General features: G+C 39.8%; 1 protein-coding gene across 1 annotated transcript in view; it reads left to right on the forward strand.

Annotated features, from left to right (window-relative positions):
- Nucleotides 1-1,600: 1,600 nt before the first annotated feature.
- UBAC2 (UBA domain containing 2) overlaps nucleotides 1,601-12,516 on the forward strand; it is a gene marked incomplete at its 5' end in the record, with an annotated part of 149,348 nt that continues 138,432 nt past the window's right edge. The window contains one exon of the mRNA XM_073795049.1: nucleotides 1,601-1,610. Coding sequence (XP_073651150.1) covers nucleotides 1,601-1,610 — 10 coding nt within the window. The remainder of the gene's footprint in view (nucleotides 1,611-12,516) is intronic.

Here is a 12,516-nt window from a genome sequence, read left to right on the forward strand (position 1 = left end):
GTTTAGGCACTGGTTTTCCAAGACTGGTCTTTCGGCAAGTCTGGGTGGGAAAATTTACTTTGCTTTGAAATTTTTCTTTCCAATGCGCCCCACTGAGAGGGAAGTGATTTCCTAGATAAGTTGTGTAGCCCTTTGGTAATTCAGAGTTCTGATCCTGAGTAAGTGTCCCGAGGATGAATAATCTGCCTAGCAGCGCCCCCAGGGATGCTGAATAACATTCTCTTTTTAAGGGAAAAATCCTGGCCATTTCCTACCACTGGCGTATTTCCCACATCTGTGACTAGTAGATAGTGTATTTGTGTTATACTTGCTTTCCTCCCTCTCTCACTCATTCATTTATTTATTCAACAAGTGTCTGTTTACTACCCACATAAGCCACACACTGTTTGTGTATAGAGGATAAAGTGGTACACAGGATGAAGGAGACCAACATCCAATAAGTAGGTTATGTGTTTTCACATAGTGATAAGCGTTGTGAAGAAAATCTGAGGGTAGTGGCATAGACTGTGGTTATGGAGGACTTTAGCAGGACGCTAAAAGAATGCTAAGGATGCTGCTTTAGCAGGTGTGGTCAGCAAAGATGTTTGGGAAGGTGACCCAATGGCGTGAAGGAACCCACTTGTCAGTTTTTGTTGAAAAGTGTGCATCAGATGGGTGCCTCTCAGTCCTTATCTTAGTGGAATGTTCTCTCACACTGGCCTTGATGAACACTTCTTTCTAAAATTCTTTTTTTTTTTAATTGAAGTATAGTTGCTTTACAATATTATATTAGTTTCAGGTGTATAGCATAGTGATTCAATATTTTTACAGGTTACACTCCATTTAAAGTTATTATAAAATATTGGCTACATTCCCTGTGCTGTATATTACATCCTTGTATCCTATTTATTTTACACCTAGTAGTTTGTATCTTTCTAAAATTCCTTGTTCTTTGACTTTTTCTTCATATCTCCTGACCACAGCTACGTAGTTTTTCACATCCTCAGGGTCTACTGGATTTGGCATTAAGTTATTGTTACCTTAAGAAGAGTAGTTTCAGTGGATTATTAAGGCCAAAACCTATTTTTGTTGAGGTACGGAGTGAACCAGAGGTAGAGAGTAGAAATAGAGACGACCGTTGGGATGGACAGCTGGCAGTCTCACGGAGACACAGCTGGAGTCATCCCTTTGAAGACTCAGTACCCAGGATATCTTGCTAACTCAAGCCACACAGTCCTGAGGTGAGAACCAGTACAGACTTATCAGAGTGAGAAAGTTCTCAAATGAGCTGGAACTTTCCCCTGAGTGAAACTCGTTTTGATCCAAAACATTAGTTAGGGAGCCTAGAGTCAGGTGCAGTTAGGGGAGGTTGATGAATGCGAGGTCCAGCGGTGGCAGCCTATGGTGAGGACATTCATTTCGCTCTAGAGATGGGTGAGCCACAAGGACTGGTGGGTCATTCAGGGTCTGTAACCCCCTCTTCATTTCAGCTTTAGGGTACTGCCTTGGAGCCCGAAGGCTCTGTCCCCAGCATCATCCTGAAATGGACACTTTGCAGTTTCCCAGTGCAGCTGTGGTTGTGCTCCCAGGAAGGACCAAACTGTGTTCTGATTGATATATTCTTTCTTTAGGTATGTACTCAATGTGTTGAATACATAACTTGTGGGAGATGATTAAAATAAATCTTTATTTTTGTCTCTCACCATCTCTTTAAAATGCACTCAGCTTGGAAAGCCTTTTCCTTTTATGAGAAGGCATCAGGCCTTATGACTTTTTATTCACTCTTCAAGTTATTGATTCAACAGCTGTTTTTAATGAGCATGGCTCATTAGGTGAAAGACAAAAGGTGCGTTCAAGTGGCAGTGATCTTAGGGAACAGAAGTCACAAAGCATAGGCTCAATTTAAAAATATCCAGTTCAGTGTATTAATCAACACTCAGCCTTCATTCAAAGGTAAGAGTTTTTCTCCCTCTTTCTCCCAGTTAAGATTTGTTGTTGGCAACCACTTGCTGTCAGAGAAAGTGGTATAGTTGGCTTCTGTCCTTTTGTGTCCCCTCTGACCCCCCAGTTTCCTGTTTCTGACCTTACTGGGTTCTAGATAAGGTGGGGTGGGAGGAAGAAGGAATAGTGAGGAACTAGGATTGTTCTTACGTGGCTCTCTGAGCCTGGTACGTGGTTAAAGCTGACTCTGTGCTGTGGGCTTTTTAGAGTCTCTTGGGAGGCGCCCATTCTGGCTGCTCCCCTGACCTGGGGGGATGCATTGTTATGCTGGTGGGCTTTATTTGGTGTCTTTCATAGCTCCTAGGAACTTAGGTCCACCTACAGTTTCCTCCTTCTAGGGCCTGTTTGGCCTGCTTGAGGACACTGCTGGACTGATTGAAAGATGACCCCACTGTTGCCTCTGGCCTGTGGTCCACCTCTGCTTGCTGGAATTGCTGATTCTTTGCCCTGGTCATGCATTCTTATCTCAGTGATCAACATGGCTTCTCCTCCTCCTGCTCTCTAGAAACCCCGGTACCCCGCTCTCAGGGGTCACGTGTTCATCTCACTCACTAGGCCCGTTTCTCTCTCTTGACCACGGGGGTATTCGTAGGCTCATGATGAGTATAGCAGCTCTGCTTAGCAGTGGGGCTTATTTCCCAGCCCTTGAACACTTATTCTGGGTCCTGGCAAGTTGCTTTTTATTGCCCCCCTTGTGACTGCTGCAGCTGGTTCCTCGTGTGTCCGCCATGTTCCTTCTTTCAGTCCATGAGTCTCCCTCTTTCTTCCTAAAGCAGAACCGAGATCCAGTTTTGCTTTTACTAGAGATGTTTTATGTCCTAATTAGGATCTTTTTGTAGGAGCTAATGCACTATTGTTGTTTTTATTTGCACGTTTTTCTTTTTCCTTTATTATTATTATATTTCTCTTCCCTTTAGTCAAGTTATTATCTAACTTCTCCAACTTTTTCCATTCTCAGCTTGTGGCAGTATCAGTTTTAGTCATGAAGGCAGAACCTACCTTAAATCAAGCTACTTTAAAACTTGCATTTCTATGGAATTTTAATAAATACAACCTGATAAAGAGTATCTCATAAGTAATTTACTCCAGCATTTTTGAGGTGTGCTTTCTAGAACACACTGGTACTGTGCAGGGCTGCTTAAAATTTTTTTTTAATTAAAAAATATTTTTATTTTTAAACCCCAAATTTTATTGTTCAGTTTATTTTTTCCAGCTTTATTGAGATATAATTGACAAAAATTTTATATATTCATGTTGTATGTGATGTTTTGTCATTTGCATACATTGTGAAATGATTACTGCAGTCAAGGTAATTAAAATATCCATCACCTCACAGTTATCTTTGTGTGTGTGTGTGTGTGTGTGTGGTGAAAACATTCAAGATCTACTCTCTAGCCAATTTCAAGTATACAATTCATTATTCCTACCTATGGTCATCATGCTGTACATTGCTTAAGTTTTAGCCCTCATTTAAATTATAATTATAAATGAAAATTATCATTTAATCCTCATTTAAATCATGATTCTCTTTCCCAGACATTTTTCTCAAGATTTTTATGTTATATTGCAACTGTTCTCAGACATTTTCCAATGCTTATGTTACCTTAGTCCCTTGAATGCAGCATGATACAGTGGAAAGAGCACAGTATTAATATTTGGAAAGCGTTCAGAAGCCAGGATGTCCCTAATGTTGTGTTTAAAGATTGATGATGGAAATTAGCACTTCCAAGGCTTATGGGCCCTGCAACAAGGAAATTTAACTTTTTATTAACTCTTTGTTTCTAAGACTTAGTGGGAATGGTTTTCATTGTAGAAAATTTGGGAAGTAAAAGGAGGAAACATAAAATTCCATTTCACTGTGCTACCCAGATTTCATCCCTGTTAGCATATTGGTGTTCTGTAAATTTTTTCGTATGTATGTATGTAAACAGATTTAAAAGCAAAATTGGAGCTACGTACAGTTTCATATTCTGATTTTTTCATTTAACCTTAAATGAATTTGCCCCATGTTATTAATAATGTTCAAAGATGACTTTTAACATTTTTTTGTTTTGCCTTATTACAAAACTGAAACATGCTTGCTGCCAAAAAAATTAAAATATTACACAAATACGTAATACAGAAAGGAATAGTCACACGTTACTCTCCCACCCAAATAATCATCACTGCTATTTTAGTGCTCATTCTTTTAGATTTTTTTCTGTACAGGCTCTTACCTGTGCATTCTTTCTCTCTCAGACACCCACACATACGTGTTTTATACAGACATGGCATTCAAATAAACATTTTGTTGTGCTCCCCTAACATTTTTTAGATACAGAATCATGACTTTGAAGTATTACAACGTGTTATATTTCAGTGTTTTTCTCCAGTTTTTTCCCATTTAAACAATGTTATGGTGAACGTCTTTTAAGTTATTGATCACATCTTTGACTTCTTCCTAAAGAAATGATCACAAACGTGGAAGTATAGTGTCAAAGAATAGGAACATTTTTAAGCTCTTGATCTGTATTGCCAAATCCTTCCAGAAAGGATGTGTCACTTTACACTTTTCAGCAGTTTAGCAGAATATCTTTCTCACCAAACTCTTGTAACACTTGAGTATGATAATTTAAAATGATTTTTGCCAATTGAGAGATTGAAAAATGACATTTTATTGTTTTAATCTGCATTTCTTTGAATGCCTGGGAAAGTGAACTTATTTTCATCTTTCATATTTATTGGCCATTTTAATACATTTTTGAACTGATTTGACTATTTATGTCCTTTGCCCTTTTTTTTATTGGAGTATTTGTTTTGTTTTTGTTAAATTGATTAGTAAAAGTCCTTTAAGGGTACTAGCTTTTGTCATGCTATATGTTACGAATATTTTAATCACTTGTCAGTTGCTTTTTATTTTATTTTATTTTATTTTTCGGTACGCGGGCCTCTCACTGTTGTGGCCTCTCCCATTGCGGAGCACAGGCTCCGGACACGCAGGCTCAGCAGCCATGGCTCACGGACCCAGCTGTTCCGCGGCGTGTGGGATCTTCGCGGATCGGGGCACAAACCCGTGTCCCCTGCATCGGCAGGCGGACTCTCAACCACTGCGCCACCAGGGAAGCCCCCGCTTTTTAATTTTATTCATGCAATTTTTCTCATATAAAGTTTTTCATTTAAATAAGTCATTAAAATAAAGGGATTTAGCTCATAAATTTTATTTAGCCAAATTCATCCTTTTCTTTATTAAGTCCTGGGCCTCCTGAGATCTGTTAAATATTCATTTAATATTTTTGTATCTTATATTTTTCTGATTATATAGGTAATATATACTGCTGGTACAAATTCAGCCTACCCAGAAAAGGAGAAAGTGAAACGTGAAATTCTTTCTTCTCAGTCCCAGAACAGTTTGGAGAATATTCTTGTAGATTGTTTTTTGTTTATGAATCCTGTGTGTGCATGTGTGTGTGTGTGTGTGTGTGTGTGATTAATATAAGAGTAATATAAGCATATGGTAAAAATTTATATAAGGGTATAATATGAATTCTCTTCACTAGCAGTAGCCACTTTTAAGTTCCTCTTTCTTTGTTTCTTCTGTTATTACAGCTTTAAATGATGTATTTATGCCTTTATTGATTTGTCAACTACTGGTTCTGCTTATAGATTCCACATAATGAAAGATGAGGAACTTGCATACCTCCAGCCTCTCCATGTTTTAGTTTTGGTTTGGTTACCCCTTGTAATGGTTACATTTATAATTTTAAACAATGGACAAAACCCTTTATTTTTTATTTTTATTTTTTTTATTTTTATATTTTTTTGCAGTACGCGGGCCTCTCACCGTTGTGGCCTCTCCCGTTGCGGAGCACAGGCTCCGGACGCACAGGCCCAGCGGCCATGGCTCATGGGCCCAGCCACTCCGCGGCACGTGGGATCTTCCCAGACCGGGGCACGAACCCGTGTCCCCTGCATCGGCAGGCGGACTCTCAACCACTGCGCCACCAGGGAAGCCCAATCCTTTATTTTTTGATTCATCAGTTTTTGGCACAGTCAGTAGACTACACTATGAAAATGAGAAAAATTAGCCCAAGAACATGTACTTTTTTGTCTCTCAGTTCTTGATTCGTGTTCTGTGTGTGCTGTGTGTTTTTATAGCCTGTTCTGTAATGACAGTTAAGCCTTCCATGCTTTGTCTGTAGGTTGATTTTATATAGAAAATCATAACAATAGCTATATTTACATTATTATGATTGTGTATTCATTGTTGAACCAAGGTGTGTGATTGGTGTCATAGAAGAAGATAGAGCCCTAGGTCAGAAAACCTGTGCTACTTCAAGGAGTCTCTTAATTTCTTTTAATATTTCTTCACTACTTAAGTTCATGCTCAATTTTTGCTGTTTCTTGACCCTTGCATCATTTTCTTCTCTGAGTCTTCTGTTTTCTCCCCTGGCATCCCTCCTGCAGTAAACGTTTTGGTGCAGAGGACACGGGGGTGAGCTTTCTGGATGCTCACTTGACCATTCTTGTACGTAGTGAAAGACTGGATTTGTAAGTAGCTGGTGTGGGTTTCCTCTTTATTTGTGGGTAGGTCTTTGTCCCCAACAGGCCCGAACCTCGGCTGGCAGGGCCGCCTGTAGGCTCTGTTCAAGTTTGCAGAGCTTGTGAACAGGCTGCTCTCCATATAGGGTGCAGAAGCGGGGAGCAGGAGATGGGCAAAGATGGTGAAAATCCCCCGCTGTGGGCCAGGGTAGCGGGCTTGGCTCTTTGTGTAAATCTTACTCTGAGTGAAGCTGCCCTTCCTCTTACCACCTGCCTCCCACTGTGCCACGTTACCCAGGCTAGCATCTGTTGCGGGCGTCTGAAGATGCCCGAGCTCTCTTCTAGTCTTTCTCAGCCCTCAGACCCTTACAATGTCCTCCCTAAGTAGATCGCCACTTTTTTTGTGCATTTCTCGGATTTTATTTTGGGGGCAAAGCCTTTTCTTCAGCTGGGGTGGTCAGATGAATGGTTGTGTATGAGGAAATGCAAAGGAGTGTGTCTGGTGGCGGGGTTTTGTGGAAGGGCCTGGCCCAGCTGCCACAGCAGGCACGTGCGCCATTTATACCGGGGATGGTTTAAACAGGATGTGGGCTCAACACTAAGGGCCATTGAAAGAAACTTAAGATAATAATTCCCTTTTCAGTTCTTTTTCCTCTTGATTGTAACAAAGAGAAAGTCTCAGTTAGCTGCTAGTCTGAAATACGTCTCTAATAGCAGCTAGTTTCCTCTGGTGACGTAGAGAATAGGAGGCAAGCCCAGATCTTTCTGCAGCAACAATATTAGTTAGAATTTAGTAAACTGTGTTTATTTTTATAGTTACCACCTACTGATGACAAAGTGACACTCGTTTTGCACTTATTATAGTGATATAAAGTTTCCTTTAAAATACATTTATTTAACTAAAACATAGTAAGATGATTTAAAGAAAAATATTAAACAATAGGATAGGTAACACTGGGATATAACAAAAATTGTGGCTCTGTAATGGGACTGACTGAAGTTTGAGAAATACTGTAAATTATTCTGTTGGGTAATTCTGTTTGCTCATCCTCCTCTCCAGGTCTTGGTATTTATTCATTAGTTCCCTGGACTATTTGGAAGGAGGCATTTCTCTGGTGTTTTGAAGATCCTTTTATTTCAATATGACTTTGGGAGGGGGGAAGAGTGGACAGGTGTAGGAGCCTGTCATCTTGAACTGAAATTTTTTGAGCTGTCTTTTTGGTTTCATTGCTTTTATTTGATTCTTGAATCCGTTTAGCATTAATTTTAGTGTTTATAATGTTTAAGTGGGGATTTTTTGTCCCCCCAACCAGCCAGTCTCAGCATCAGTGGTTAAAGATGTTAGTAGCATCTCTACTCACAAATGGATTAGGTGCTAAAGGCCGTGTACAGGTCCAAACTTAAAAGGATTTAAGCTTGGTTCTCTATTTTAGTAGGCTTTTCCACCAGACAGGAGTGGAAGAGGTTCCTTGTATCATCAAACTCTAAAATCAGACTTGGGTTTCTCCATCTTGCAGATGTATGTTTTGTTTACGTCTTTCCCCCCAATAGACCCGTTTAGTCTACATTAAACATCTGCTGACAGGTAACTCCCTCTCCTGCTTACCTTCTCAGATGTTCAAGTGTATGTCTTTATAGGTGCGGTATCCTTACTTGTCAGTCTACTTTGGTTGATTCGAAGATTCATAGGGTCCTTGAACATATAGAACCATCCTTGGTTTGTTCTGGAGCTGTTACCATTAGGGCAGCACCTTCACCAGCCTTGGTCTTTACGACTCAGCCTTCTCTTAAATTAGCATTGCTCTGATAGGCATTCACCTCAGTGATGATTCTCTAGGCCAGACGTTGAACACTGGCAGGCCACACAGATGTGTTTTGTTTGAGCTGTGTGTTGGTGGCGAGGGTAGGGGGGTGGGAGGAGAGTCACCTTCCAACATTTTAAAATTGGTGTCTTTGAGACAGAAATCCAGATTCCTCTTAGTTCTTGAGATGATGATCTGCCACATCAGGGCTGAACTGTTGTGTGACAAAAATCCACTGGTACGTGCCTTTTGCCACCTACCTCCCCTGTTTCACTGCTACCTGCCTGGCCTCCTTAGGTACTTGAACTTACAACATATATTTTTTTTTTTTTTTTTTTTTTTGCCAATAACCACACATTTTCTCTTAAAATTTTTTTTTTCTTTTCTCTTACAGTTTATCACATGGGTCTAGAACAAGCTTGTCTTGACAAGCTTTCTGATTCACTTTTTCAGAGCTGTTCCTACCGTTGAATAATTTATCATTATTTATGTGTAACATTTATAATTTTCTTCTTTTGGCTTTTAAAATTATTTCATTTTATTGTATTCCTTGTCTAATTAGCACTTTTAACAATGACTGCCTTTTTTTTTTTTACACTTAAGGAAAGGCTTTATGTTTGTATAAAATCTCCCTAAGAAGGCTAAACCCAAGTAGTGTCCAGCGTAGTGGCAGGACTAAAATTAAAGTGCGGGAGCCTGTTGCCACTGTTGCTGACGTGCAGATCTGACACACTTTTCTCTGGCGTCACGAGCCTTTGTGTTCGGCTCTGTTTTAGAACTTCCTTTTTCAGTTTTATTGCTCGTTCTTTTTTTCCCCCTAATTCATACTATTGAATATTTTAGATATAGAATACATTCTTGTCTCTAGAGGGCAAATCTTCCTCTTTCTTGCCTTTTTTCGGAGTTCTTTTCTGGAAACTTCCTAGCCTTTTCTCCTGTTCATTTTCCTGATGAGTTTTACAAGCGTTGGTCCAGTGACAAGTGTTCACGGGCTGCCCTCCCAAGCCAGGCCTCCGGGCCACCTGTTGGGTGAGGAGTGGTCAGTGTAGCAGATGCCCAGGGCCTTCACATTCTCCCCAGTGTGTTAGGAACAGCAGCGGGTTCATGGATGGCTTACAGTGTTTTACTTCTGAGCATCGTAGGTAATTGACTGTCACAAAAATAAACTTGGGACCTTTTGATTCTCGGGCAATTTTATGAATGTCTTTGTGGAGACGGTCACCAGAACGCACTTGGTCACTGAGGGTGTGTTTCATCAGGTTTCCTTCCAGGAAGCTCATAGGCCCAAAGAGTAAAGCAAGGTGGATGCAGAAGGTGTCCCTCGTAGTGCACAGGTTTCTGCATTTTCGTGGACTTACACACGTTGGTTTAGCCCCTTTTTGATGAAAAGGTTTAAGGAAGTGACTTCATAAAACACCAGATCACCCCATTCTTGTGGAACCCCTGAGAAGTTTACCAAATAGTTGAGTAGTCAGAAATAGGAAAACGATCTGGTAGGGTATGGCAGCCCCTCCTCCAGGGGTGTGAACCACACCGGGGTTTTTGATGAGTATACTTTGACACGGTGACTTGTGGGGATGGGCAGAGTTGCTGGGTTACTGCCTTTTCCTTCCCCCCATCCCCACCCCCTGCATCTCTCCTCAGCTACGATGCTTCTGTAACAGCCCACATGGCTAAGCTTTGCCAAGACCTGTGGTTAGTATCTTTAGTACCTAAAAGATGCATATTTTTATTCAGGTAGAATTCACATAACATAAAATTCACCGTTGTAACCATTTAAAAGTGTGCAATTATTGACTTAACAGCACATTCACATTGTTGTGCAGTCATCACCAACCACTCTCTAATTGCAGACCATTCTTATCAACCCCAAAAAGAAGCGCAGTTCCCATTAAGCAGTCCCTCACCATTCCCTCCCCTTCCCTGCCCCTGACAACCACCAATCTGCTTTGTGTCTCTGGATTTTTAAATTCTGGACATTTCATGTATATGGAGTCATAATATGTGGCTTTTGAGTCTGGCTTCTTTTGCTTAGTATAATGTTTGCAAGGTTCTTCCATATTGTAGCGTGTGTTACTAGCATGTGTCCTTTTATGACTAACAGTTCGTTGTCTGGATATACCACATTTTGTTTATTCATCTGTTGATAGACATTTGGGTTGTTTCCACTTTTTGGCTCTTAGGATAATGCTGCGATGAATATTCAGGTTTTTGTTTGAATATCTGTTTTCAGTCCTCTTGGGTATATAACTAGGAGTTGAGTTGTTGGGTCATGTGGTAATTCTATGTTTAACTTTTTGAGCAACCAAAAAGATACAAGTGAAGTACTAAAAATAGTAAGAGTGAAAATCCCTTTGGACCATGGACCATGATATAAAGATATCAGATTTCCTTGTTATATATTACAAAAACTTTTTCTTTGGAGTCAGGCAGAACTGGTCCAGATCTCAGCCTAACTAGTTGTGACTTTGAACCAATTATTTAACCTTTCTTAGCCTATTTTTCACCTAGAACATTCAGATAACTAAGTATTGCCCCAGGTTTACTATAAGCATTCACTGAGATGGTATTACACAGAAAGCGCTTTTTTTAGCACAGTGCTTGGCATGAAGTAATCCACATATACTGGAATAATTATTTTAGGATAATACGCAGTCACCATAGCCTGATTGCTATTCTTTGCCACAGAGAGATGGCTTCGTACTGCGGTCATACCAAAGAGGTGAATGACCCAAAAGGAAACACCTTAAACTTTGGTGTTTTATGTTGTCTTTACCGTAGATGTTTTGCATTTTTATTTTTATATTAATGCATTGTCTGTCATTCTCAAAATTTGTTACATCCCTATTTTCAAAAGTGGAAGGACCCATTGTAAGGAAGTGACATTTTTTAACCTTCCATTTGATCACTGCTTGGGTTCCTCATGTATGAACCACTTCCTGGCTCCACTCACATGGGGGGCCAGCAGATTGCTAGCGACTTGCCTTATCTCACTGCGTAAGGATTTAATGAAACTTTTAACTGAGTTAATAACTAGTTAAACAAAAATTATTTTTTCTAAGTCTTAAAATATTTTCATAAAAATTTAAAACCTCCCGTGAACAGATCATTCAGAGATTGCCACTGTTAATATTTTGATAGGTGCTTTTAAAAAACCCATGTATTTATGAACTATTTTTTTAAGAGCATTATTCAATATATAATAATGCTACTGGAAATATTGCACTTACTATTTAGGAACATCTTTCCAAAGCACGAAATATTTTTCTACAACCTAGTTCTTAAAATTGAGTATTATTCCATTTTATGGATAGAACATAATTTATCTATTTTCCTTTTGGACATTGATGTTTCTAGTTTTTTCACTATCATAAACAATGCTGTGATGAGCGTCTTTGTAGCAAAAATCTTTGTGTATATCTGTGGTAATTACTTTGGGCTAAATTCCTAGATGTAGATTTTTTTTTTGGATCAGAGGGTTTATATATATTTTTTAAACTTTTGATCAGTTTAACATTTAATAAGTACCCACCACTCTGTGTTGTACCCTCCCAGACTGCCGTCTTTTTATATCTCCATTCACAAGTGCATTTACTTCTGTTACAGAGGGTACCACTTGGATTTCTGTTATTGCTGTTTGTGACTATGTATGTCTTTCAATTAAAATCCACCATGCAGGTGACAGTCCCATTGGACCATGGAGCTCCGTGGCCGCGCAGCATAGGGGGCAGTTTTATTTGTAGTCAGATTGTCAGGGTTTGTTCTTCCACTCCCTGGCCATTGATCAGACACCTCTTCTTGAACAGCATTCCTGTGTCCTCAGCCTCACCTCTTATTTCATGTATTTCTGTACTCTTGTTTGGTGTAACCTGGTCTGATTTGGTAAAGCTTATTTCTCTGTTTTTCCCTTGGGGCTTCTTTTCTGTGGCCACTCTAGACGTTTGAGGGATGATGGATAAAAATGCTTTCCTGTTTCTTTCCTGGGTGATGGTTCTGAGATACATTCACAAGGCTTCTTAGAAAATCCTGTGGGACTCAGCACTTGACAGAAACATCTGTAACTCATAGAGGTGGCCAGCTTCGTAATGAATCCTTGTATTGACTCTCTCTGTGTTTCATTCCCAGTGTCCCTCACTCCTGCTTCCTGGAACCACATTCCAAAATAAACTACCTGCCGGCTAGTCTTTGTCTTGCCTTTTATTTTAAGTGGAACCCA

The sequence above is a fragment of the Tursiops truncatus genome, chromosome 18 (assembly GCF_011762595.2).
Source record: "Tursiops truncatus isolate mTurTru1 chromosome 18, mTurTru1.mat.Y, whole genome shotgun sequence".
Taxonomy (NCBI): Eukaryota; Metazoa; Chordata; class Mammalia; order Artiodactyla; family Delphinidae; genus Tursiops; species Tursiops truncatus.